Source organism: Solea senegalensis, linkage group LG7 (genome assembly GCF_019176455.1).
Source record: "Solea senegalensis isolate Sse05_10M linkage group LG7, IFAPA_SoseM_1, whole genome shotgun sequence".
NCBI classification, from domain to species: Eukaryota; Metazoa; Chordata; class Actinopteri; order Pleuronectiformes; family Soleidae; genus Solea; species Solea senegalensis.
The window spans coordinates 13110533-13138321 of NC_058027.1; the positions used below are offsets into that span (position 1 = coordinate 13110533).

General features: G+C 39.9%; 1 protein-coding gene across 1 annotated transcript; it reads left to right on the plus strand.

The window, feature by feature from the left end:
- Positions 1-1308: 1308 nt before the first annotated feature.
- On the plus strand, positions 1309-26855 carry LOC122772600 (RNA polymerase II elongation factor ELL2-like). The gene is made up of 12 exons (XM_044030781.1): positions 1309-1593; positions 2754-2801; positions 13151-13278; positions 14310-14473; positions 16728-16966; positions 19373-19497; positions 20293-20398; positions 20985-21468; positions 22043-22094; positions 23021-23192; positions 23308-23352; positions 24127-26855. Exons 1-12 carry the CDS (start codon positions 1420-1422, stop codon positions 24235-24237), a joined length of 1848 nt encoding a protein of 615 aa, XP_043886716.1. The 5' UTR covers positions 1309-1419; the 3' UTR covers positions 24238-26855.
- Positions 26856-27789: the final 934 nt, after the last annotated feature.

A 27789-nucleotide genomic window follows, 5' to 3' on the forward strand; every position in this document is an offset into this window, starting at 1 on the left:
CGTATTAGCTGGCTCATGCCGGGCTTTCGTCACTTCCCGGTGCCACACCCCCACCCGTTTGTTGTGTTTTCAACATTTACAGTGTATTTCCGTGCAAGAAGAACCCGTCAAAAAAACCTAGTCTCCCGACTCCAGTTGTCCAGCCACCTGGAAGCATGTGGACGTGAGACGTCAGCAGTGTCAATTGGCAGAGCTGTGCCAATCAGAGCAATAACTAGTTATTTTACAATAACTACTATCTTCTGACTGGCTGATAGGTTGCTAATTCAAGACAGCTGTATGAATGAACTACGCAGAACAATCTGCCTTCGCATCATCGATTCATAGATGACTAATTTATGTGCGGTGACTTTTATCACTTATCAGCGTGAGCCATGTCATGTGTGGCGTGTGAACTTATTGAAATGCGTGTGTCTTGAGACTCGAGAGCTGTGCTCACTCAAAATGGCAATGAACGACAACCAGAGGCACACGCCCTGTGATGCTGAACTGTACAGATCATCACAATAAGGGCAAGATCGAAGCTGCCACAGCTAGCTGCCACTGCCGCAGTTTGCACTTGCTGTCATTCGGTCATCACGCCCTCTGCTGTGCTCAATGACTCCTCTTTCCCCTCCCCACTCACACCCTGCTCACTTTTTGTAGATTTTCAAAACCAGGCATTGGGCGGAGTTAGCCTCAGACCAGGGGGTTTAGTTACTCTTTAATTAGCACCAATTCACCTGTCCTCATCATTCACTGCCAAAGTTTGCAGTGTGTGATTTTTATTTATTTAAACATCTCATTTTTATGCGTTACATTAACGTCATTACTGTGAACTTTGCACCTGGTGAATATTTCACTGATATTTTACTGTTACTCACTTCTGCCCAGTTGTACTGCTCTTTACTGCTCTTTATGTAGTGCTCTTTTTCATCTTTTTTTTTTAAAAAAAAAACAACAAAAAAACATTTATATACTGTGTATATATACGTATACTGTTCACTTAACCTTTTAAAATTTTAAAATTGTTATGCGCCAATGACACCAGAACAAATTCCTTGTCTGTGCAAATCGTACTTGGCAATAAAGCTCTTCTGATTCTGATTCTGATTCTGATAACATATGTGATTCAAAGATTCAAGATTCAAGAATTTTTTATTGTCATTATGAGGACACAATGAAATTTTGCACTGACTCCCGGCTTAAGGCACACAATAGAATATATGTATTGTTTTTTTAAGAGTCGCCTTGTCTCTAAAGTGCATAAACGTCAGTCACAGACTACTGTGCACTGGCGCACGCAGCAGTCTGCCCTCGGGTCACGGAGCTGTTGTCTCTGTGGCCCCGCCCCCCGCCTCGACGTCACCGCGCGGAGCGTGTGTGGAATGGAGAGGGGAAAGCAGCTTTAATTGCACGACAGAGAGAAAAAGGGCAGCGATGGCTTCGCTGAGGCAGGAGCAGCGTTATGGACTGAGCTGTGGGAAAAGCAGCAGGAACGGCCCGAGCGGCAGCAGCAGCAGCGGCGGCAGCGGCTGCAGCAGCGGGACCTTGTACCATGTGAAGCTCACAGACACAGCACTGAGGGCGCTGGAGGCTTATCAGAACCTCAAGGTACTTCACTCTGTGTGTGTGTGTGTGTCAGTCAAAGTTGAGTTATTCTTCTGCTGCTTCTTCTTAAACTTATGTCGCTCTCTTTGTTGGTTTTGTCATTTTTGCAAGACAACGTTACGTCCTCTGTGTCGCTGTGTTATTGTTTGACTGAGCAAACGAGAGAAGCTCCAAAGCAAGTTTATAATTAACTAACTTGTGTGACAGTGTTACCCCCTTCAGTGTGTTGGCGACATTTAGGTGAAAAGCGTAGTTAGTGTCAGCTGTTTGGTGCTGAAACCCACAGTCAACAGTCGAGATAAGACTAGTTTGTCTCTTAATTAGCTCCAGCTGAGTTCATCATCAACAGCAAACTGGTTAGCTTAGTTTGGTTTTCCTTAAATGCAAATAGATTACATTATAATTGTACTCATTGGAATAATATATTGTCCCTCGAATGATTTGTTTACAAAGTTATCTAGGGCGTTTTTGTATTACAAACTTCAAAATAATTTTCAGTATGTTGCCTTTTGTGAAAAATATGAATGTAGGCCTCTGAAACTCACTTTATTAGGTACACAGAACTCCTCATAAAGTGTCACCTTTTGCTGCTGTAGCTCCTCTACTTTGATATGTAGTTCATGCAGAGATGAGTCTTCTTCTTTATACCCTGGTTGTAACGAGTGGTTACCCTTCTATTATTTCACTCCTGCCACTCACTGGATATTCTCTTCTCTTTATCTGACCGTTCTCTATAAACCCTGGAGATGGTTATGTGTGATCACTATATATCACCAATTCCTGAAATACTCAGACCAGCCCATCTGGCACCAACCAACAATGCCACGTTCAAAGTCACTTAAATCACCTTTCTTCCCCCTTCTGATGCTCAGTTTGAACTTTAGCAGGTTGTCATGACCATGTCTACATGAACTTAGTCCCTGCAGTATGTCCGTCTGATTTATTAGATTTTTGCTTCAACAAGCAGTTGAACAGTGCCTAATAAATAAAGTGGCTGCTGAGTGTAAATCACCGTTTTTATTGGATTAAATCTGTAAACCTTTCCCAGATGTCCTGCAGAAGTGTGCAATTAACAATATTTGTGAACCACTATGCTTGAATATGTCAGAATAGAGAGTCACAACAAATACCTTTTTTTTTTTCTTTCTTGTCTCTCATTTTAGGGATCTTTACCAAATGAACCATCAGTTTGTTTCAAAGGCAACCAAGGGGTAAGTTTGTAATATGTTTTTTATATTATTGTGCTCACTTTGGTTTGTTTTGAATACAAGAAACAGCATTTGATATGCAACATATCAGTAAAGGTGTACGCCACTTAATTTCTGGGGTCTACAACTACAGAGAATCTCTGGGAGTCACGTGTCCCTCCACGCTGCTGCGGACAAACTGCACACATCAGAGCTTATAGCTGGTCGTCTCCAGCTGATCAGAGGCATGGAGGTTACTGGGTCAGGCTGGAGACTGTGGAGAGGCTTTGTTATGTCAGTGAGCAGTGCTGGGAAAAGGAGGAATGGAGGGAGGGAAGACATGCACACACATGTGTGCGCACACACACACACTCACTCAATGAGAGAGATGGAGTCAGCAGTGGTGAAAGGAGTTAGTCAAATGAGGAGACTTCAGTGGGACAGATCAGCTGTGTGCACCTTGCTCTCATTTGGGGAAATAAACTTCAATAATATGTTGTAGAGTGTGTTCAGTCCACTTTGCACTAAACTGAAAAGAGATTTTTCTGTGATAGTGGGCTTCCTGTCTGTCTTTATTATTTAAATAACCTGGTGGGTGGGGCTTTTTTATGAGTGCAGGATGTTTATGTGTTCATACGGTCTCCTGCACACACTCGGGGCTCCTCTACCTCAACGAGGAATATATGGCTTTAAGTTGGAAGAAAAGCTCCAAATCCAATCCAGGGCTTTGCAGCTCACTCTTTAAGCTGATGGGCTGAGTTTGTTCTGAGACGTAGTATGATGGCTGGATTTAGTCCACATGACTGGACAAACTACTGTTGCTGCAAAACAAGGTGTCAACAACATGCAATTATTACGAGCGTGATTGTGGCATTTAAATGCGTCCTGGATGCGTCTCCTGTGATGACGTGAGATCGAATCTGTTCCCACCCTGCGTTCAGCTACAAAAAGGAATGTGGGGAGCTCAAGTGAAATAAAGCTTTATTATAACCAGTAGAAAAAGAATGGAAATGCCTGTGTTGTCACAAAATGATTTGCCTGATGTAATACTTTACTTTTAACAAAGACTGTATAAGAACAGTGAGTCAGTTTCTAAAGTTTGATAAAGTGACGGTTCATCTGTCAACCTTCACATGCCAATTCATGCTTTCCGTGTCCACAGACACCAATATACTCTGCATGATGGTAAATGTTGTCATTTACCTATGTCAGTGATGGTCCCTGCAGACCCCTGTGCAGACATGCTCGTGCTGCTGAAACATTTGTGGATTTCCTTTTGTGCGGATTGTTTAAATCGATTATGCATGCTCCGGGAATGACAACGTATTGGAAATGAATGGAGTCTGAGATCAGGTACACATGAATGGATCTCCAGACAAACCCTTATTTGAGTGAATGCGTGACACGGAACTCGCAAAGTACTGAGATGCCTGACTGTCATTGTGGCTGAGGGATTGCATGGTTTCACGCCACTCCCCAAAACATGATACAAAGAACTGGAGTTATTAACCAAATTAACATTTAGAGGTAATTAAAGGAGTTATAATGGTCTTTAATACAGTGTGTCACATCATTATGACTTCAGTATGCGTTTTGTATTTCCCGTCTCTATGACTCAGACAGTTGTTTAGGTATTAGGTGTTTTATTTTTGGATGTGTTTGTGTGTGTTTGTTGTTTGCACAATTTGCTAGCTACATGGGTGAATAACTGGCAAGCTCATTTCCCATCCTATTTACACGTTTGAGTCCATTCATGTCTTATTTGGTATAGAAGTTGTTTCTCTATATGTTATTTGTGTGTTGTGTCCTGTGTGGCCAAAAGACATGATTTATTCATGTCCCACCTCCTTTTTCCTGTCCTGCCCTCTGTTTCTATTGTGTAGCAGTCTTAAGCCAGACCAGAGTGGATCCCCTGAGGATTCTCTGTGTGTGGTGTGTGTTTGTTTGCTGCATGTATAAAAGACCGAGGGAATTTTTTTTTATAAGCGTGTGTGTGTTTGAGTTCAGGTTTCTGTCTGCCTGTGTGGTGACGCTGTCTATGGCGAGATCCCCAGAGCCCCCTCCCATTGTGTTTCCTCCTCAGATTTGAATAACAATAACGGTGGGAATGTAAGCTGTGTGTTTGTCACCCTGTTTAGCCAACCTAAAATGAATGGAACTTTATTAGCCCGACACATTACAGTAAGTGCAGGTGTGCTGCGACCTGCACTTAGGGTTTGATTGTGCCTTACATGACAAAAACTTTCCAGCTGTGGAGCCAATGGAACAAAGACATCGCACATCAATAACATTTAGCTATTTAAACATGAGTGCACATTAAAATCTTGTCTTGTCTGTTGGTGCTTTAACATACTTATCAATGATATGAATCAACTGTTTTAAAAAAGAATGTTTGAAAAGATGCAGCTCATCTAATAACATAACTTGCTTTAAAATGCACATTACATTTATGTGTGAATCATCTTTGAAGTTGCATTGTAAAAACTATAGCAACCATGTTTGTCAGTCAGGGTCAGTGCTACACGTGAACAAAAAGTAAGATAATTAACTTAAACATGTGCACGCTTTCTCACTCTGTGAAAGCTTTCACTGTATTCCCATAATCTCTTCAATGTATTTATCCTGTATACGTTGTGTATGTCTCGCACACAAATGTGTGCTCTGTTCTCACAGATCATGTTAATCGGTCTATGCACACAAAGAGGAAATTGAGGTATTATGACGTTTTAAATGGCAGAATTCCTCTTTGGAACTATCTTGCTAGTTTTTCTTAAAATCCACAAATGTGCGGCAGGATTACCCGTTTATTTCACAAACGTGAGGGTGAGGTGAAGACGAGTAGCGCTGCGAGATCCAGCAGCAGTAGCAGCTGCAGCAGCTCTGGAAAAATGTGCTCTCTGTTCATTTGAGAAGCTTGGAGATCTGGAGCACATCTTGGCTCACTGATGAACGTGTCCCATCTCATTCCCTCGAGTGAAAAGCCACACAGTAAGCTAATGAGGCATAAAAAGGGTACGCACCCACTCACACACACACACATATTACCGCATGGCCCTGCATGTAAAGAAACATACTATGGGAGGGGCGAGTGAAAAGAGTGGATTCTGACAGGTACAGTGACCCATATTTGTTGAAGTTGATTGTTTGGCCCTGAGGCAACTGCTAGAGGTATCTTTGTGGGCACTGCAGAGGGAAACCTCGGGGGATTCTTGTGGCACCGCACCCCTTCCTATCATCCTGCTTCATAATCAGCCTCTTCTTCCCCAGCTCTGGCAGCAGTTTGGTTCCTCTGTGAAATTGCAAATGAAAAGGAGTGGAGGGTGATTATAGGCTCGGGCCTGATTACATACGTCTACCACTTGAGGCAGCCACATTAATCACTGACTTCCAGCATGTAGACCTCAGCTACAGAGAAAACACTGCTCGTCTCCAAGTTTTTGACTGACAGATTGTGGGACCATGTGCATCAAACACAGGAGTTTGACAGGTACTGAATATTAAGCCCAGTTTCCACCAAGCGATACAGTTCAGTATTGCATGCAGTAGTGTTTCCACTGTCATTTGATAAAGGGTACCTTCCCAGTTTTTAGCACCCCATCATTGGGGTACCTTTTTGTTGGAGCTAGACACACTGCACCCCATTGATGGGTCACCATCACTTATATGTGGCAGTTTCTTCCCTGCAGCTCACAGTCTTCTCTCAAAATAAACGTTTCTTCTTGTGATAAACAGCCACATGACGCAGAATGATGGATGTCCTTGATTGTTGCTCTTTATTTCCTGTATCATGTTCTTTTTCATGGGCGAACTACACTGTGTCGCGCTGGTATGACGCTATGCTAATTTACGTAGCTGCCGCAAGTTACGTAAATAGCTATGTAAGAGTGGAAACGCAAATCAGGGTGTACCCCTCCAAACCGTACCGTGGTGAGCGGAACTGCATTGTACCGCTTGGCGGGACTGAGGCTAACCACAGGAGTCTGACGGATACTGAATATTTGGGGCCAATTTCTGGGTTTAGTTTATAGTTTCCTGTTCAACTGCTTGTACCCAAGTTGTGTATACATCATTGTGTTCAATTCATTTTTTAAAAAATGATTTCAAACATATATGTGTCTGTTGTTTTGGGTTATCCCTTTTGAATGTTTTCTCTGTCTCTGCTGCCCCCATCCTTTTCCCTTCCACTGTGCCAGAGACACAGATGCACATTGTGTCTTGTATCAGTGTCCTCCATTGTGGAGGAGACTTGTCTTAAATGCCGTGTGTCAACTTGTGGCCCTGGGAACGATTGGACTCTTTTGTTTGTGATGAGATGATGAGAAGCAGTGTTTACCAAGTGTGGTGTGGATGACGGTGGTGGCTGGCTGTATGAACATGTGTTTTTGTAACCCTTGTCTGTGGGAGTCTTTGAGCCGTCATGGCGGAGATCTTTGGTTGAGGGCTAGACTTAGGCTGTTCTTATGTCTCAGTCCTCAGACTGTAATGCTGATTACACCATGGTGAGAGGAGCTGGAGCTGAGCCCCTTTCTGCTCACACTGGATTAACACAGACACACACACACACACATATAGTTTGCATGATCACCCAGCCCAGAGTGACTCGCCTCCTGCTGATAACAGCCATTGGTGGTGGCGACAGGTTTCACTCCCTCCTCCGCCTTCCACTGCACCTCCTCCCTCACCTTCTATCTACCAGAGAGGGGGAAGCAGTGCCATGGTATCCCACTCTGGAGCTGAGGAGGTCAGAACAAAAGACAGCCTGTTTTCAGAAGGCCATTACTCAGGCTGTAGAGGATGTGGAAACAATAGGCTGCATGAGATCTACACCCAGACCCCACATTCACCCAAAAGCTAGCAGGAAACATAAGCCCTGTGCACTGACAGCAGTCGCTCACAGCTTTTGTTCTGTCGACTTTATAGTTTGATAAAGCCAAGAAAATTTGCCTTTACGGGCCCAACGTTTCGAGATGTGGGGACATTTATGATATTTATGACAGTCGAGAGTGAACTCTGGCTCATTGAGAGAGTGTTGCCACACATAGACTTGTGTGTTTTAATGTGTTATACTTGACTTTTTGAGTTCTCAAGTGGCTGAATTTTTAAATCTGATGTAGGGTAGTGTGGCCTTTTGACAGCAGTATGTGCATCGAGCACAGTTGGGCCTTATCCACACGGAAACAGAACTGTACCTGTACGATCTTTTTCTTTGACATTTTATCCATACAAAATGACTCTAAATACATATATCAGGCCTGTATGTGGCGCTGTAATGCTGTTACAGAAACACACCAAAAACCAAAAAGGGAGACGGTTAAGTGCATAAAGCATGTGTGCTGTGTACAAACTTTTTTTTTAACTTTGTTCAAATAAGTTTACATTACAATGTATACAGTCACAGAAAAAGAGATGTAATGAACCAAGCCAGAGGAACTAAGGGAAGAAAAAACTTATGGAGAACCTATGTGACTTCAGTTTGTTTCAAAATTCAAAAGATGTTTAGTTTGTCCACTGTGGGCCTATGTAAAAACATACGTATTAAACATTATGTTATCTTCAATTTCTGCCAAATGAAAATTATTTCACCAAAATGTACACATTGGACCTTAAACAATGTGCACAGTTAAGAGGTTAGAATTATGACATTTATAATAGATAATTTCATAGTGTCATTCAGCTTAAAAGGAGCTCGGAGAACTGCAAATGATATCCCATTAAATGTCGAAGTGCTGTTGCTGCTGCCTTCCCTTAAATATGGTATGTTCACATTAACCCAAAAAGCTAATATTATAAAGGCTGGAGGACAAAAGTGGTGAATTAGGGGATTAATAGACATCCAAATGTTAAAATTAATGTATTATTGTGGGACAAATTTGGGGGCAGCAGTCTGCCTCCGTGATAGTGTGAGCTGTACTGCATTGAACACATTGCATGTTGGACAGAAGGTGCAATAAGTCACTTTATTCACTCACTGTGAAGAAAAAAGAAGCTAAAAATAAAAAATAAAAATATCCAACAGCAGCAGTGTGGTCATGGTGACGGAGGGTTCTCATCCCAGCTTGGCTGCAGACAAAATCATTTGTTTATAAGACTGTAAATATGTGGAGGAGATACTGTATTCATTCCAGCATCCCCAACCCGAGGGGATATGTTAAAAACCTGCTCCAAAAAGAGCATGGCTGAGCTCCAGCCTGACCGACACTGACACTTTATAGATATATTAAAATTTTAAATCTGGAAAAAATAAATATACCTATGAAAGTAGTTCAGTTTTAAGTTAGTTGAATAAAATAATATAGAAATATAGGTTTTTGTCAGACAAATGGAGTAAAAAGGGCAAAAAACTGAGTTGAAACAAAAAGTGCATTGACATTTGCAGACGAGGAAAGCAGGTGGAGCGACAAGCCAACTGTAACACCTCCAAGAGAGATTGATGATGGAGACGGAGGGTAGAGAGCCAGGGAACGCTTCATATTTGCTTTTTGGTGAAACAATGGAGAGATTATTGAAAAACCAGAGACCGTCTTAGCTGCATTACCTAGAAAGGAAAAGTGGAATGTTTGGTGTGAGTGAGACAGACCTGAGGCTCAGGGATGAGACTGAATCGTCTGGAAGTGAATGTGTGAAGTCACTCAGTAAAAAGGGGGCCACCGTTTGCATTGAAGGAATGAATTATATGTTGAAGCACTGGGCATTGGGTTCAGGTTGGAACTCTGGGGTCATTGAGCATTTCCCACAGCACAAGTCACTTGAAAATGTAGGGAAACCCACAGATTGCCTGAATGTTTACCTTTAAAGAAAGACGATAAATATTTCATTATTCATGGTCAGTTGAGTACTTTAAGTGCCAAGTCCTTTTGTATGAGCAACTTTCAGGGCTTGAATTGTCATGTGTGCTTCTCAGGAGGATGCACCAGGCTTTAGTGTGGGCCCCAGTGGCTGGGAACTTCAGTGCTTGTTGTAATTTGCACAGTAGGGGTCAAGAAATCTGCCCGCTGGGGTCATACAAACCAAAATCCCTGGATGAATGCCAGCGAGTGCTCCTGGGTGCTCTGCATGTCGGTGCATTCGTAACAGCTGCAACCCTGTAAAGGCACACGGCACCAACCCCTGAACACATTAGTAAATTATTTATTGTTGCTGCTCTGAAGGAAGTTCTCTGGCTGAGTTTCATAGGGTTTGTATCATGTTGCCTCAGTGAGAATAACACTGACGTTTAATTCATTGAATTTGTCCATTACGTTTGCAGCTCTTACAATCATACACATCATAAGAGAAGTGTGAACTTGAAGGCTTTTCAGCTCAAATAAGTAACATTTAAATCCACGAAAAACTTCCTCTTTTTTTTTTAAAGAGCAGTAAGTGAAATTATAAATTCTGCTTGGCTCAGTAGCGAAAAGGATGCCAAACCCCAGCTAAAGACTGGTTTTTGTTTTGTTTTGTTACGCGTGTTCAGATCTGCGAGCAATGATCATCCCTCATAGTTTTGTCTGTCTGTCTCATCGCAGCATAACTCGAAAAGTAAAAGACAGATTTTGATTTCATTTTCTGGGGTTGTAGGTAATTGGTGACTGCTTTCTCTGTTTAGATTTTTCTTAAGTCTCCCAGTTTGCAACACCATTCACATTGTATGTCGTCATTTAAGCCACAAATCAATCATGACAATTTGTTTCTAATCAATTTTCTGTTGTTCTCTTGGAGGCTTTCGGGTATTTCAAACCACAGTTTGCACATAACACATGACCTCATATGTTATTGAGCTCCGACTCAAAGCAGTTTCACTGTTTGTTTGTTTTTTTTAACCACAACTAATGAAAAGTTCCACAGTCATTGGAGTGAGATGGTTTTAAGACATTTGTAAGTGTTTACATTGACATCTACATACAGTACTGTGATCACTGGAATTTGGAATGAAGTGATGCGACTTATATATTAGCAAGAGTTGAACTCATGCAACATGTGTATGTGATGCTCAAGCATGTCTTGAATAAACCTGGCGTAATAGACGTTTTTTACAGCAGATATTTTTTTAAATGAAATAGTAGGACAAACACAGGATTTACCAGTAACATTAATTAAGGTTCCACTCCAGTATTAACGCTGTGTTATTGTTCAAATGTAAGGGTAGATCATGCTACATACTTGACACCTGTAGAGGATGTTTTTTTTTTACATATTTTCTGGCTATATTCCAGTAAAGTGAAATAGAAATAATTATCCTCTATTGTCGTTATAGCATTGCTAAAACAACAAATCTAATGGTGGCCTAAGACTTCTGCACAGTACGGTATGTTTGCATTGCTGCAGCTGTTGTTAAAATAAAAAACCTTCCAACTTTATTACTGTTTAGTTAAGGACTATGACTAAGTTCACCATCTTGTGCTTTTTAAGGTGAGTGCAACTCATACAAACATCCAGTGAAAGCTTTGTGAATGTCTCACTGAAGGGCTGTGCTCAGATAACTATTACATAATCCAGAACAGGATCCATGAAATGTAAGTCATGTTAGGAATGGAGGAGACCCACCTGTGCAGCTGCCTGCAAGCTGCCGTGACTCTTGAAGTGCTATGGAAGCTCCGTTGAATGGGGTCTAGGTTTAAATGACATACGAACCGATGTCTGGGTTGGTCAAAACATCGTAGGTGAAGTAATGAGCAGCCCTGCTGAATGTCTTTTGGTGTCATATATTTATTAAAAACCACTTAAGTACTGACAAACCTTAAAGTTAAACACAGTGCTCAGATTATCTTGCAGGTATTTGTAAATGTCCTTTTCAAAAAGCTGTTGATATTGGCACAAAACATACTTTGACTCACCTTTTTTTTTTAAGCTATGTTTGGCCTCAACTCAAGTTTGAAGCATTTCGTGATGCTCTAATAACAATAAGAAGAACGGGTCAAACATCGCACAAAGCTCCAGAGCTACAAAGGTTGTGTCTAGTTTAGTGCCGTGTGGGGAGAAAGATATTTGTCATTTGCTCATTGATTTATCAATTTACCAGTAAATGACCCAATTATTGCAGCAAGAAAAGCAGTTATTCAATGACTAGTTCTGCACTGTGACATTCACAGGATCTCCTTCTCTCTTTCCCTCTGCATCCATTCTCTCTACACTGTCTTTTATGTAGCACCAACGGCTCAGAAAAGTGTACTTCAAAGTGTGGTGTTGTAAATTTCTCATAAAACTAAATGCATGCACCAGTGAAGTATTGCAGAATGGAGGTGCAATTACATCTTTTTCAGTGGTTAAATCAGTCTAGATCCTGGCTTTTTTTTTTTATTTTTTATGATCCTGATCTGTTATTATGTCTGTCTGTGTGTGTGTGTCTGTGTGTGTGTGTGCGTGCGTGCGTGCGTGCGTGTGTGTGTTCGTGTGTGCATTTTTCTGCCCTGGAGGTTGCAGCCTTGGCTCAGCTGCGCTCCACTGAGTCTGCCATGAGATGTCATGGAGGCCTCAGTGGAGCGGACTCATAAAAACACTGTTTACCCAAGGAGATTTATTTAAAGTTACAGATTGGCACAAAGTAGCACTCTAGATACTCTGTCTCTCTGACTGTCTGTCTCTCCATGTGCTTTTACCTTTGCATTCATTCATATACATAAGACTGTATTGAGATTCTGTGAGAACAAAGCACCCAGGGACAGACAGCACTTGTCAGAATGCAAAATAAATATTTCATGAATATTTGTCAAACCCTTATTTGGCAGTTAGTCAAATTGAGTCAAATTAAAATTAAACATTTTATTATGAATTATATTTATATATTTGACGGCAAACACAAATTGTTAAGCGTCTATCTTACTTGAATGCCTGTGACATTTTTATGAGTTTCCAATGATAAATAAATGGTTGCAAATATATATATATATATAAAAGTATAATGGTCCTTTCTTAATCGTCAGCATGTTGTTTGTTCTTTTAAATACTTTACGCCTGCAGCAGCTGGTTGCTTTTGCTATTATCTGGCCTTGTGAGTTGTAAGAAAAGAAAAAACCTTCATTGATTTATGCTGATTGCAAAAACCTTGACATTGGACAACTCTGCGTTCTTGGCCACAACATATTTGGCATCAGTTTGTCTCCAAAATTCTGCTGAGTAGATAATTGTTTTCCCTCACCAAAGGTCGACATTCTGAAAGATAAAAAAAAAAAAATGCATGAGCTCAAAATTATTGGCAAGTTAAAGCAGCTTTCAGACACCATGGTAGTGAAACACAGTATCACTGTTCTTTTAACACACGTTTATGTGCACACAGGGAGTGTTGAATGCCTGCGTTTATGTCTATACACAAGCAAAAGTGTGATTAGATAAAACATACAAGGAAATCAGTTTGTTCTTTCGAATAAAATCTGACTTTCTTCCATTTCTCTTCATAGTACATTAAGATCCCGGCTCCCACTCCAGAGTCGCTGTCTGCTCTTCGGATCTTCTCCTTCTACTTATCCAGCGACAGCAAAGATCAACCTCAAGCCAGCTTCGACTGCATCCATCAGTATGTCTCAAGGTATGAAATGGTGATCAAGTGAAACCTGTTCATTTTCAAATCACTGCACACAGAAAACAACTTTTTTTTCCACATATATCAGCAAAGTATTATGGGAAAAACTGAATGAAATAAAAGTTTAAGTTTGTGGTGGTGGTCAGCACCATTTTTTTGTTTCCTTCGCTCTGTCTGTTCCCGTGTCCCCGAAGGCATCGTGGGAAACGGTTCTAAACAGGATGGGGCAATTGTAATTTCCTGTATATTTCTGGGCTGACCCTCTAATTACGGCGACTACTGTATATGATACCTTGTTTATGGGGTGCTGTGCTTGGATACGATGCTTGGAAAGTGCGGATTACGCTCCATTGCTGCGTCCTGCTGCCAGGCAGCTAACTGTGGTCTGAACTGAAACTCAGCCACTGCAGCCAACAGCAACATAATTGTGCAGTGCAGGGGCAACGTTTCTCTCTGCCCCATGTTTGTTTAGATATTTAGAGGATAAGGTGGGGAAATTATCAGTGGTCAAGTATAAAATTAAAAAAAAACATGAAAAGGAAAAATAATATATCTGAAACAAATCCCTGCTTTATTTAGATCCTTTATTGGTCCATGGGGGGATTTGATATTTACAATAGATCTGTACAAGTACATTTAATAATGACAAGAAAAGAGACACTTGCATAAAAATATGAAACCGTGACAGCCAGGAGAGAACCCACTCTCACACAGGGAGAATGTGCAAACTCCGGATACAGGATACAAACCTGTAACTTTGTTGCTGTGAGGCAAAACTGCTAGCCACTGCAACACCACACAGCTAGTAATCCGTTCATTTACAGCATTAATGTTCAAGATGATCCTTGTTTTTCTCTGCACACCAGCTAATCCCGACTTTCCCACATCTAGTGTACTACAAGTCTATATCTAGTACAGTTACCATTGACCCGTCTGTCACTTTATGCTGGATTCCATGCTGCTCAAGTTTTTATAGTGTTTACTATACAAGCAGCAGAAAGCTCAGCTTTTCAGTGATTGTCTTTTTTGTCTTGTAGCGACGGCCGTGAGAAGCTGGAAGGTCAAGGCATCATCCAGGACAAGATCACCGTCTGTGCCACGGAGGACTCGTACCAGGTGACCCGTGAGAGGATGTCTCAGGTGGAGAAGGACAGCTGGAGCCGTTCTGCCATTGAGATCAAACCTGGAGCCACACATCCAAGTAAGCATGGAGCAAAAAGCACACGATCAGAGAACGATGCGTCTGAAAAAACGCTTTAAGGTCAGCTAAGTAGATGTGGATAAACTGATGGCACATAAAAAACAAAAATAGAAATATAATAACATCAATAAAAGTAATGGGAACATTTGCCTTGTTTGAAAAATACAGCAAAAGCAGAAAACCAGATATCCTTCTGTTTTGGCTGTGAACTGTGAACCAGATGTGATGGTTATATTTTGCTTATAAAACCCAAACACGGAACAAAAATCCACTAGATTGAATTTTATGTTGTTGCTTTTTCTGCCTGTGAAAATGATGAATGTTGGTCCTGATCACAATCAGCATAATCTTTATTGGAAGGTCAGAGTGTCAGTTACATCTAATGGTGAGAACTTCTCAGGTCAACTCTCCCTTTTTCTACCTTGTTTGCGTAGTAAACTCTTTTTTTAAGTTCGGACTGCTGTAGAAACATTGCTATTTAAAAAAAATATTACTATTTTTAGTTTAAAACGATTATACACTTAAACAAAAATACGTCTGGGTAGCATTTACAATTCCTGCCAGCAAATCCTCACAAATGTTATACACTGGACCTTTAATTGTCATTATGTTGTTATAAGGGTCAGTAGCTTGGCAGATATTTAATATGATGTTCTTACAGCCAAAGAAATAACAATAAAAACAAATAAATTGCTGCGAGGTGTTCCAAGAGTTTTCACAGAAATGGCTCACTGTTGTTCCAAGCAAATCACAAACTTCTGATAATTGCAAATTGGTTTTTTTACCCCGCCAAAACAAGTAAAACTTGTTGGGTTTATGATTATCAAGGATACACTATATTATATTAATCATATGAGAATATATCTATTTATTTTCTTGAGCTGTTGCCTCAGTTAGGCAATATTGTTTCTTGACCTGATTCTGAATGTCCATGTCACTGCTGGAGCCCCAGAGAAGCTGAAACACTTGGCTGCTCAAACCAAATTTAGACTTTGTGGGTTGTGTAACATCAAGTCTTGAGGTGAAAATGTCTTTTCAACATATAGGCCCAGAGGGAAACCTTTAATAACTGCACTCTAAATTTTCCTTTCAGCCTCGGGAGGTACTTACGAACACACTGCACATTACCAGTCATGCCAAAACCTACTGCACATACATCTGACAAGACATAATCCATAATTATTACATAATTCTGAGTATTTCCCATCATGATAAATGGCTGGTTGGAGAGTTAATATCTCTTGGCAGGGCATATTTCTGTGGATGAAAGGAAAGCCGTCTTTGCTTGTTCCGCCGCCCCTCTCTGACCTTCAAACCTCAGATTAACCTGTAATGGGATGAGATTAGTGCAGGGAGATAGCTTTCACTTCTCTGACATGCCTCATCTGTCTACAGCAGTGCTGTAACCAGTGATCAGCTGGGTGGTGACAACATCGGAACACAAATAGCTGCGGGCTACCAAGCGCACGCGATTCAGAAATAAAGGTTATTGTAAAATATCATGTTTGCACTGAAGTCATTCAGCTGTTGGGATAGTTTAGTTTTTAGAGACGCATGTGCAGGAGTTCAACAGGTGAGGGCAATGGAAAGAATTTGAAATACTCTTAGTTGTATGTCACACCCCGGCTTTTGTCTGATCTGCTTTTTGAAAATATGAAACACTTAAAGTTTTAAGCACCTCAATGGCACATTTTACTTGCAGCTGTGGACCAAATGTTTCTCTAAAGCTCTGATGTATTACATTTCTCATGACTTGCTGAGAATGTAATGTTTTTGAAGAATTGTTTTTCTTTTTTTTTTTGTAGAAAATTACAGTGCAGTTTAAGTGTGTGGGACACGAGGGAGGATGGATTTCAAAATTATATAATATGGTAATTACTAAGTCTGATTCCAACATTTAATGTGAGGGTATTACACTGATGTTAGCCTACAGAACTTCTCATTGTCAAGCTAGTGCCTGGACATTACTTAAAAAAAATAAAAAATGGTATTACTGTAATATTACCTCATCACCAATATCACCAATATTATTACCTAGCTGGAAATTATATTAAAAATAAGATGGTATTACCACAATAATACACCCATATTAAAATAATAAGATAAAATAAAATAAAATTAAAATAAGATAATATAATATAAGATAAGATAAGATAAGATAAAACAATTGATATGGTGTAGAGTTTTTAGCAGTGCTATCAAATCATTAGTGATGATTTACTCACTGTAAATCCTGTTCCTTTTCTGTGTTCAGGTAAATGTGTCAAGTTCCACAAATGGTCGGCTCCTCCTCCTCCTCCTGCATCAGACAAGCAGTCAAGCAACAACAGGAGGAACGGTGGATCGGCCACACCAACCCTGAAACCCCTGAGGGAACGCATTATCCACCTGCTGGCTCTGAAACCTTACAGGAAACCAGAGCTGCTGCTATGGCTGGAAAGAGTGAGAGTGAGCCCCAAAGACAAGGCTGAGCTGGGTACAATACTGGACGAGGTGTGTATGCACATGTGTGGGTGTGAATCATCATATATATGAACCAACTTCCTAACTGATTTATAACGTTGGTAAAACGTTGGTTTATGTTCTCAATCACTTCAATACAGCACAGCATCAATTTTGTAAATTATGGTCCCATTTAGAGTCAAATAGTTGACAAAGCCCTAAAACGTGATCCTTGACAATGTCAGTTCATAAACCAATGATTATCGTGGCTTATCACTTGGTTTGTACACCCTGGACAGATGGTTAGTCCATCACAGGGACGCACATAGAGACAAACAACCATTCACTCCCTCTCACACAAAGTGTCAAATTGACCTAATCGCCATATTGCATGTTTTGCTTCTTGTTGCAAAGGCAAGAGTGCTAACCACTTCACCCACCGTGTGGCCCTCAGAATTAGTATAGATACAGCAAATTTGTAATGAAATCAATAGTGCAAATTGTTGCAGTATGCTTAAATGCCCTGTGTACATGTGCTTGCTGCCCAATGTGTATGGAAGTAGTAGAACTTGTTGTCTTCCAAACAGAGGGTTAGAGTTAGATCCCTGGCTCCACTAATCTACATGCCGATGGGTACTGATGATAAATGTGTGTTTGAAAAAAAAAGTGCTGCAAATAGAGAGAGCTGTGTGAATGGGCGAATGACAAAAACTGTAGTGCAAAGCACGTTGAGTGGTCTGTCTAATGGTTGAAACCCCAGATGAGTATATTAAGAACAGTGTTAACACCAGGTATTGACACACAGTAAACTGAATTTAGTACTGTTAAAATTGTTTTCATTAGAGGGGATATAAAGAAATCTAACATAGTGGTGCTTCACACCACATTTAATCAGTAACAATAATAATAATGATGATAATGATAATGGTAATGATAATGATAACAATAGTAATGATAATAACTGTGATTTTTAAAGCGCCTTACTCGAAACCCAAGGTCGCTGTACAAGGAAAAAAGACAAAGCAGAACAAAAACAGCAACGCTGAAAGCCTTGAGGGTCGGTGCACATGGAGGAGGTCGGGAAGATAATAGAGACTTGTAGCAGAGGATGAGAAGCTTGAAGATGATCCAGAATTTAACAGGGGTTGATGTGTTGCCAAGGTTTGGGTCCGAGTGAGAACCCTTGCAGCAGGGTACTGACTGTTGGAAACAATTTTCCTCTAAAGACTGTGTTACATTGTGTGAGAATTGGGATCTGAGAAGTGGAGACCCACAGTTCATTCATCCAGCAAACGTGTAATTATGTACTGAAAGAAACCAGAGGCCAGCTGTGCTTTAAATGTGAGCTGATGTTTACGTGACGGCACTGTATACATTTTTGAGTAATTCCCTGAAAGAGTGCATTTGTGCCATCATCATTGTCCTGTGTGTGTATTTACTTATCCTTGTGCTTGTTGATTTGTGTGTGTTTGTGTGTAATTAGGTCAAGGCTGTAATTGTCTCTGTAGAGACAATTTTGTTCACACTGGGTTAGGACGCTCACAAAGATACTTGTCCTCTGTGAAAGGCCGTCTGAGATTATAGAGGAGGTTAGAGTAGCTGTTAGAAGGATCACTCACCAGAGGGAAAATGTGCTTTTCAGTCATTTGGCTTGGGCCACTTTAACATCCCAGCTGGTAGTTAATGACAACGTTAATGTTGAACTCATTAATGTTAGGGAATGTAATGTATATAGAATTCTTATCACTGTAATGTTGTACTTATTTTTAACACATCCATGCCTGATGACAGCCAGTGACTGGAGGCATCATGTCTGCAGCTTTCTAAATGTATGATCATCTCATTCTCGTCAAGAACCTGTATCTCCTGAAAGCCTTTAGATAATATCAGCTGGATGAACTAATTAGAATTTGGTGGTCAAAGGTCAAATTCATTAGTCCATTAATGGATGAATTATTAATGCTGTTTTTCCGTCATGGTACAATTTGGTTTGGTATAGTACAGTATGGTTTGGAATGGTAAAGCCCTGGGTCAGGCTTGCTTTTTGACGGAGAACAGTACGTTTACTTGGCTGTGACCAATGGCCGCGTAGTTTCATGTCGTACCGGTGCAACGACAACAACTTCGAACACGACACAAGAAACAACAATACAATGGACAACAATGGAGGTCATCCAGCAGGTGTTTTTTCCTGCTTGATTTGTGACCATTTGTCTCAACAAGACGTCCCAAGGGAGTTTCCTGTCGGCCCAATCAGCTGTCCGTCGTGTGTGGAGGTCTAACTGTACCGTACCATTTAACTCTGGTACTCTGGTTCAAGTGCAGGAGATGAAACCTGATTTTAAAAACACAGACCTGATTTAAAAATCCTAATCCTAAATCCTAACTACTGCAGATTTAAGACAGAAATCAACGCCTTTGCTTTAATTGAGATTAACATTTTGTTTTGTGTTATAGGTGGCGAAGGTGAATCTCAAAGACAGCAGCTATGTGCTGAGGGACGACTTCTACAGGTATGTGCAGAGGGACTGGCCAGGCTACAGTGAGGAGGAGAGGCAGCTGATCAGCAGGCTGCAGGCCAGGTGGGTCAGAGGCATGCATCATGTAGGAACATCATCTCTAACAGCTTGTGTTTCCACCAAGCAGTACACTACAGTACAGTTCACCTCACCACTGTATGGGTTTGGAACAGTCAAACCTGACCTGGCCTGGGTTGGTGGTGTAAGCTGGATGGCAATAGCTGCATCACTAACATTCAAATACACCACGTCATAATACGTGGTGTATTTGAATAGGATGCCTTTTTCTGTTGTGATGAATCTCTGTCGTGCAATCAACAGACTGCAGTGTAAGAAGCTCCACCCTTAGCATGGTGGTAGCATGCCAACTTTTGACACTCAAAACACAGATAATTGTCCCGTGTACCATAATGAATCAGAGTGTACTGATTGGTGGAAACTGTTACAGCCAACAGCAGCATGTTTCAATACGTTTGTGTTTACTTTCTAATATGCCGAGCACATATTCAGGACCTGCAGTTAACCTCAAATCACTTTTCTTTTTTTAATGAGTAGTGCGATTGTTTCTCACAGCTGTGGGCAGTACAGTGGTTCCCAGTTTTTTATGTTGTCTCTTCCTCCTCCTCCTCCACGTCTTCCTCGCTCATTCCCACACTCCTCATGCATTATCAAGACTCGCAGACAAAACGTGTCTGTACCTGCTTCACACAGACTGTTTCATTTCCATGCACAGCTTTATTAGTTTCCCCTGCGAATCCACACCACTCTGCAGTGACACCAGTTGAATAGGAGTGTTTCATATTCCTCATATGTTTTTGTGTCACTGTCAGATTACCGTTTTCTTTCTCTGTTAAACAGGAAACAGATTAGCAACCAGTCAAGAAGTCTTCAAGCAAACTTATCAATACTTAAATCCACAGAAGATACAACACCACATCTCAACACGCTGAAAAATCCTGCAGTGGTAAATCCCCATATTGTTTTTATTAACCTGTTTTTTGTACATGTTTGTGGAAATAAGTATATAGACTTACTGGCCGCTTTATTAGACACCAGGACATCTAATAACCGGTGTGGTTGTCTGCTGCTGTAGCCCATCTGGTTTGACACGTTCTGTCTTCAGAGATGAAAATACTCAGACCAGCCTGTCTGGCACCAATAAATATAACCACGTTCAAAGTCTCTTAAATCACCTTTCTTCCCCATTCTCATGCTTGGGTTGAACTTCAGCAGGTTGTCTTGGCCATGTCCATATGTCTAAATGCATTATTTGCACTAAAAAGCACTTGAACAGGTGTATATAATAAAGTGGCAGGTGTGTGTATTTATAGAAAATATGTTATTATTACACATCAGACATTTGGCTTATTGTTTTTTGTGGGATGCTGGTGTTTACTGTGTGGCGGTGAGTGATGTGAGGCAGTGAATGGTGCGCATAACATCAGACTGACAGGCCACTCTGCAGTTTGCTTGTGTGGGTCAATTTGGAAATTGGAATCCACAACAAGAGTGACAAACACTGGGGTCTGTCTTTTTTCGTCCTCTCCCAGAAACGCCCTGTGCCTTTTGACTCGCTGGAGAGGCTTGCCGTTAAGAGGCAAAAACTTGTGGAGCAGAGGTTGCAACAGCAACCCGCTGTAAATGGACTCTCAAACGGTAAATCACACGACAATGTGACTCCTACCCTCCACCACAGCTTCCACACAAAGACTGAGTTCCAAAGGACAACCAACCATGCTGGTAACCAGAATGCCTCACCGCGTGACAACAGTGACTTTCCTGTAGTGCACAAACTGTCACGCACCTCTGACACACCTGTCTCAGAGAGCAGGGATCAGGAACCCAATTTAAGCAGTTATCAGCCACCGCAGGACGGCACTGCCTGCACTCACCAGCCGTTCTCCAACAGCCACCACAAAAGGAAAAAACCTAAAAAGCACAAAGACAAGGAGCGGGAGAGGTTAAAAGACAACAAGCGCAGTGACTGGTTGGAGAAAAGTCCTGATCTGAAGCAGACGCAGGACAAACTAGACGGTAAGACCTTTTTAGCATCGAGTCTTGTTCTTACTGATCTCCAAAAGTGACTACAGCTGAAAACAACACTGATAAAGGAGTTTTTTTTTTTCAACCTAATTTTGGATTATATGCTGTGTTTAAATATGCTCTCATACTGTAGTGGTCACCTCTTTGTTGTTATTATCAAGTGTGTGAAGTGCGACTCTGCACGAGGACGGTCATAAGTAAACCACACGACCAGTGGTAGATGTGTGTGAGTTTGTGTGTGAGTGAGCGCGTCTCACCGCACACGGGTGCATTTATACAGTATTATCTCATGAGCATGTCTGTGTTTTGCTCCCTTAAGCTCGCTCTCTTGAGTGCTCAGCGTGTTATGTGGCTGATTGACTCAACAACAGCTCATGCAGTGCTTTGGGTCGCTAAGCTAAGGTGTCTCCTGATACCCACAAGCTCAGACACACACTCACACTGTGACCATTTGGAAAAACAACCCCATATCGCTCACGTGTCAGACGGTGACAAAACCCTAATGTACGGTTGTTTCAAGTCAAATGAAGGTTATTTTCAGTTGTCCTGCCGTTTCTTTTTACAGATGCTGAAATCACAAATACAGTCGCCTCTGAGGAGAAGCCAGATTATGTTCTGTGAGTGTAAACAAGATTTAAAATCCTTTTATTCTGTTTACTGTTACCAAGCTTGCTTAAATGATGTGACATTCAACTGCGTAAATGCTGTCCAGTTATCACAACTTGGAGTTATTATTGCTGAAGGGAAGCCTATGTCAAAGGTGCATAATATTGTGGCCTTATGGTGCCATCTGGTGTCTAAAGGAGGTACTTCTTTTTTTTCCAACTTTACAAAATGCAATAAAAAAAGAATACAATCAGTGGTGTATATATATATATATATATATATATATATATGTATGTATGTATGTATGTATGTATGTATATGTATGTATGTATGTATATATATATATATATATGTTTATGTATGTATGTATGTATGTGTGTATATATATATGTATGTTTATGTATGTATGTATATGTATGTGTGTATATATATATCTATATGTATATGAGTATATATATATATATATATATATATATATATAAATATATATATATATATATATATATATATATATATATATATATATATGTAGATATATATGTAGATATATATGTATATATATAGATATAGATATAATATAAAAGCTCTAGAACCATCCCCATCTACCCACCCACTTCAGGTCAGGACTAGGACAAACTTCACACGCACACACATACCTACATAGGAGAAAGAAAAGAACAAAAGTAAATAATAATAATTAAAATAAAACAAAATGTGTGGAAACTAATGGAAAAGAGATATAAAAGAATGAATAAGTCAATAAATCAAAATTAGGTCAAAAGAACAGGAGTTTATCCGCATCCAAAGATAGGTCAGGGGAGTTAGGAGGTACTGTACTTCTAAATTTTAGGAAACACTTTAAGGAGTTAGTATGTTAGACTATGTATGTTAGATTTGACTAACTATAAAAGTGTTTCCCTGGTTTGACTCTGTGTAGCACCTACAGCCCCATCACGAGTGTGGAGCAACGTAAGCGATACCAGGAAGATTTCTGCGCGGAGTATGACGAGTACAAAGACCTCCACTCCCGGATCGCCACCATTACACACATGTTTGTTCAGCTGGGGTCCAAGATCAAGTGCCTGTCCCCAGGCACACAAGACCATAAGGTACAGATGCAGTTACAACTCTGCTCATCGGTGTTTTGACCACATACAAACACAGGAACAATGCACGGGTATGATTTTTTTTACATCTGATTCATTTTTTTTTTCTCCTTTGTAGATAATGGAAGAACAAATACTAGAAAAGTACAGGAAGTATCGGAAGGTGAGTCTGCGACTGTCGTTTCACTGGAGCTTACTTTAGATTTTTACAATATGGAACTTTTGTCATGATCATGTGAAAACATTCATTTTAATTCAGATGCTTCCTTGTGGATAGAGTTTATTTGTGTATGAAAAATGTTTTTGTGTGTCCATATACTGTATATTGTTTTTTATTGGGCTGGGATGATGTGACGGTTAAAGCAAACTGTGATAATGAAAAACCGTTGTGACGTTCCAGTGAGAAGATGAAAATAGATCTGTGAGCAGTGATTATGTAGAGAGGCTGTGACATCCTTGCATAATACATAAAGAAAACATAAATGGCAGATTTGCATCTTGTTGTCTAGTTATTTAATTTTTTATAAAGTGGGGACTTAATGAAGAGTGGAGATCTCAATTAAACGTCTCCTAATATTTGCACAGTGGTACTAAATTCAGTTAAATGAAGCATACATTTCAATAAATAAACCTTTTTTTTCCACCTCTCACCTTCATAAATGTGAATTATAGTTGTAGTGTTTATAAATATAATTATAGTTAGCAATAGCAATGACATGATTTAGTTTTTGTTTCAAACCTGTGGAATGAAAATAGTTGAAATGCAACAGAAATCTTCTCATAATGAACATGAGGAACAGATTTAAGGGGTTCAATGCAATTATTCTGCAGTTTGCTGTTTGGTTATTTCACACCATGTGGTCAACAAATCACACATTGCCTTGTTCGCTGTATGAGATTGTAAAACCCCCTTTTTTGCTCCCTCTCGTCTCCACAGAAGTTCCCCGGCTACCGGGAAGAGAAGAAACGTTGCGAGTATCTCCACGAGAAACTGTCCTACATAAAACAGCTCATCATAGACTATGACATTTCCCAGACGTCATCATAGCATCGGCCCTCTTTGCCGAGACCATGGACGACGAGATACTGCGGCCGCTAATTATATGGTAGATTTCACTCTGGTATTTGTTATTGACTGCTTTTCTTTAAAGGAATCATTTTTGCTTTACATGTTTTCAAGTCCAACAAAGAGACAAAGACGGTCTTGGGATTAGAAGATTTGTGCATCAGTGCATATGATGACACCGTTGTTCCCTAATAATAGTCTCAGTCATTTTAATGGAAATATGGGCAAGATAATGGATACGTTTAAATGATTTTCTGTGCTTTCGACGAAACACTTTGCTTCTACTTAAAAAAAAAAAAAAGAAGCTCATATCAAAGTTGACTTGTGTGATTGAAGCAGGGAGAATGAATTTCAACATTATTTTAACAAAACAAATTTGTCTTTAATGCAGTGTCTCTTACTGACATATTTCACAAGTAGATTTCTCATAAAAAAATGAAGCTTCACATGAAGATATTTTTGCAATATAGCCAGTGAGGGTGCGCCACTGTTTATGTGGATTCATCTGCTTGGCTTTTGTCATGAATCGAATCATTTTCCTCCATTCATCGAGTATTTGTTTGGTCTATAAAATGTAAAAAAAAAAATGTTGATTGGTTTCCCAAACCTCGGAATGATGATGCAAATCAGTTTTAATGACTTCTTTGTCAAGTGGAGCAAAGAAACTACAAAATAATCACATTTAAGAGGCTAAGAAAATCACAAATGTTTTAATTATTTAGAAACAAAACCCCCAACTTGCATATAATGTACATCCTGTATCCCCAAATGCACTTCTGTATATCTTAAGTATTTATTCACCACACACATTTCTCTTAAATGATTGGTGAAGTTACCCAAATGCTTGGCCTTCATGGCTGTTGCAATAACTTTTACGAGGAGAGACCATTTGGTTCTCCCTCAATAATAATAATAATAATAATAATAATAATAATAATAATAAATCAGGCACCAAGTCTATTTTTTCCCCCAAGTATTTAAAACCCACTGGAAAGGAACGTGATTCTCTCTTTCCTTTAGAACTACTGATGTATTTATTTTCAGCCATCTTCCTCTATCATGTGTTGTTGGTCTCCTCAGCTTGAAGTGTCAGATCTTGTTAGATCAAAGTGTTTGTATATCCAAGCGGCGTGGGGAGGGGGAGGTGGGAGAGGTGGTGTATAGTATAGGAAAGGCTCAGGTAATGTAATATGCTTTTCCTCTAACTCCATGTTCCTCTGAATATTAATGTTGAAATGGCAAAGAAAGATAGTCGCACAACAGAAAAATGTGTATTTGCTTCATTAAAGCCAGTTGTGGTACTTAGGTATTTTATATAGTAGCCCAGCACACGTTTAGGTTGTTTGTTTTTTTTTGCACTAAACTATTTTTTTTTTTTAAAGGGAAGGGGACAAGCTCATGAAATTTCTATTCAATCTATGTCGTGCGGTTGCCGTTGTTGTACTGAATGATCACCCTTTAACCCTTTAACACCTAAGCCTGAAAATGTCCGTACTGTGCACATAAAAGTGCCAGAAAATGTCCCTTTGAGTAAGTGCATTTTTTCAATGCCTGTCAGTTATTTACAATTTATTGCTTGTTAAAGAGTTTAAAGTCAAGAAAAAACAAAAAACGGAATTTGATTTTAGAGTTTTATTGAGAAAAAAATACTTTTGCATTTTAATTTTGAAATTTGAACAGTATAAAACTCTGCCGCTCAGAGTGTGTCAGTGAAATGACCGTAATAAGCACATGGCTGGCTTTGAAGTGCAAGTTCTTAGCTTTCAGAAACCACTGGAATGTTTCTGATGGCACAAACCGTCGCGTAATTACGGTAATGCAAAGAGCGCTTGCCCAAACGTGTCGCCGGCGATGCGCTCGGTGTCAAAGGGTTAAAGTAAATAACATACATAGAAGCCTTAAGATTATACTCATCTAGATGGAAAAAACAACTCAAACTGCCAATATCAACATGGAGTTTTTATCCATACGCGTCTGTTATCTGCCTTATATTAGTGTTAGCTGTCAAGTCTGTCTTTTAAAAGTCAAAAATATTTCATCATGTATTATACACTTTGATTTTGCTGTTGTGGCAATACCTTACTTAGGGGGTTTTGCATTTGTAATCCTTATGGTACTCTGTTTTTAAATCATCACACATGGTCTGGACTCCTGTTCCTCGCCCCCGAGCATATTATGGTTTGATCGGGAGACTCGCTTCATTGATTTTCTGCAAAGCACAAAATAAAAACGTATTGTGAAAGTAACAGCACTTTCAGTTTCAGGTAATTATGGTAATTATGGAAATGAGTCGGGGAGGAAAAATGGACATTAGTGTCAAATGTGTTCAAGGAAAAAAAACATGATTACACGTGGGTTATTGACTATGATGGAAGAATCACTGGGCAGAATATTTCTTTAAAAAAATATCACTAAATGAAATATATTTATCTGTGCAAATCTTTTGTCACAAGTGACGACAAAATGTTGTTGTTGTTTTGGACTGGTGCTGAGCCTTCACAATGCTGTACCCGCTGAAGGAGAGTCACCAACTGCATTTTAAAAATGTACACTTTACTCTTTTTTGTGCACAGTTCAAACGAATAAAAGCATCAAAGGGATTATTTCCTTTTTTTTGCTCTCTGAGAATTGATTTGTGTTACTCCACTTGCTCTTTGATTCATCATGTGTATACGGGAAATCTTAATCATGCTAATGTCTCTGCAGATCTTTGTTCTTCTTGTTCTTTAATGACTTAGGAGAAAGAATACGCGCAGGAAGAGATGGACAAAAGATGAAACATTGATGAGACATGAGACATAACGTAAGCAGGAAAACTCCATGATCCGCTGAGATCATATTGGATCAGATGAGTGAGGGTTGAAACTTTGTTGTGATTGGTTAGTGAGCCGAAACCTGGATGCAGCACCAGAACAGCTCACTAACAATAAATAATGAATAACTAGGGTCACAGAATTAAAACAATGTTGCCATGATGGCTTTGCATGCTTCATACTGTTATTATTATTTAATTACAAGCTGTGTGTTACAATGCAGAGGGACAAGTTGTGCAAAAAGACTTGCATGTCCTCATGAAACAGGCTTTTTACATCATCTGCACCTCACATCTCAACTATAGTGTCTTCTACAGTCTCACAGAACATAAGCCTGTTTATAATCATGTTTTTTTTTCTTTAAATAACCAGAAATGTTTAGTATTTATTTGTATTCCTCTTGTGTTCCAAGTCCACGTCTGCCAATCTGTTTATTAAACTGTTCCTCGTTCATTCTAAAACCACAGGACACTGAAGCACAGTGATGCATAATGTAAACATTTTAAAATGACATGATTTGCTTGTTTTGTTTGTTTACTAAGCTCAAGGCTCCAAAAGTACAGCAGTGAAGGTAAATATTTTTGACATCTTTCACACGTGTGTTTAAAACTAAAAACAACAACGTATTATTTATTTGGCAAACAACAAAATGAATCCACCTTTTTATACCCAAAGTTGATCAATTAATGAAGCAGAACATTCTGCCACTAAAACTAAATTT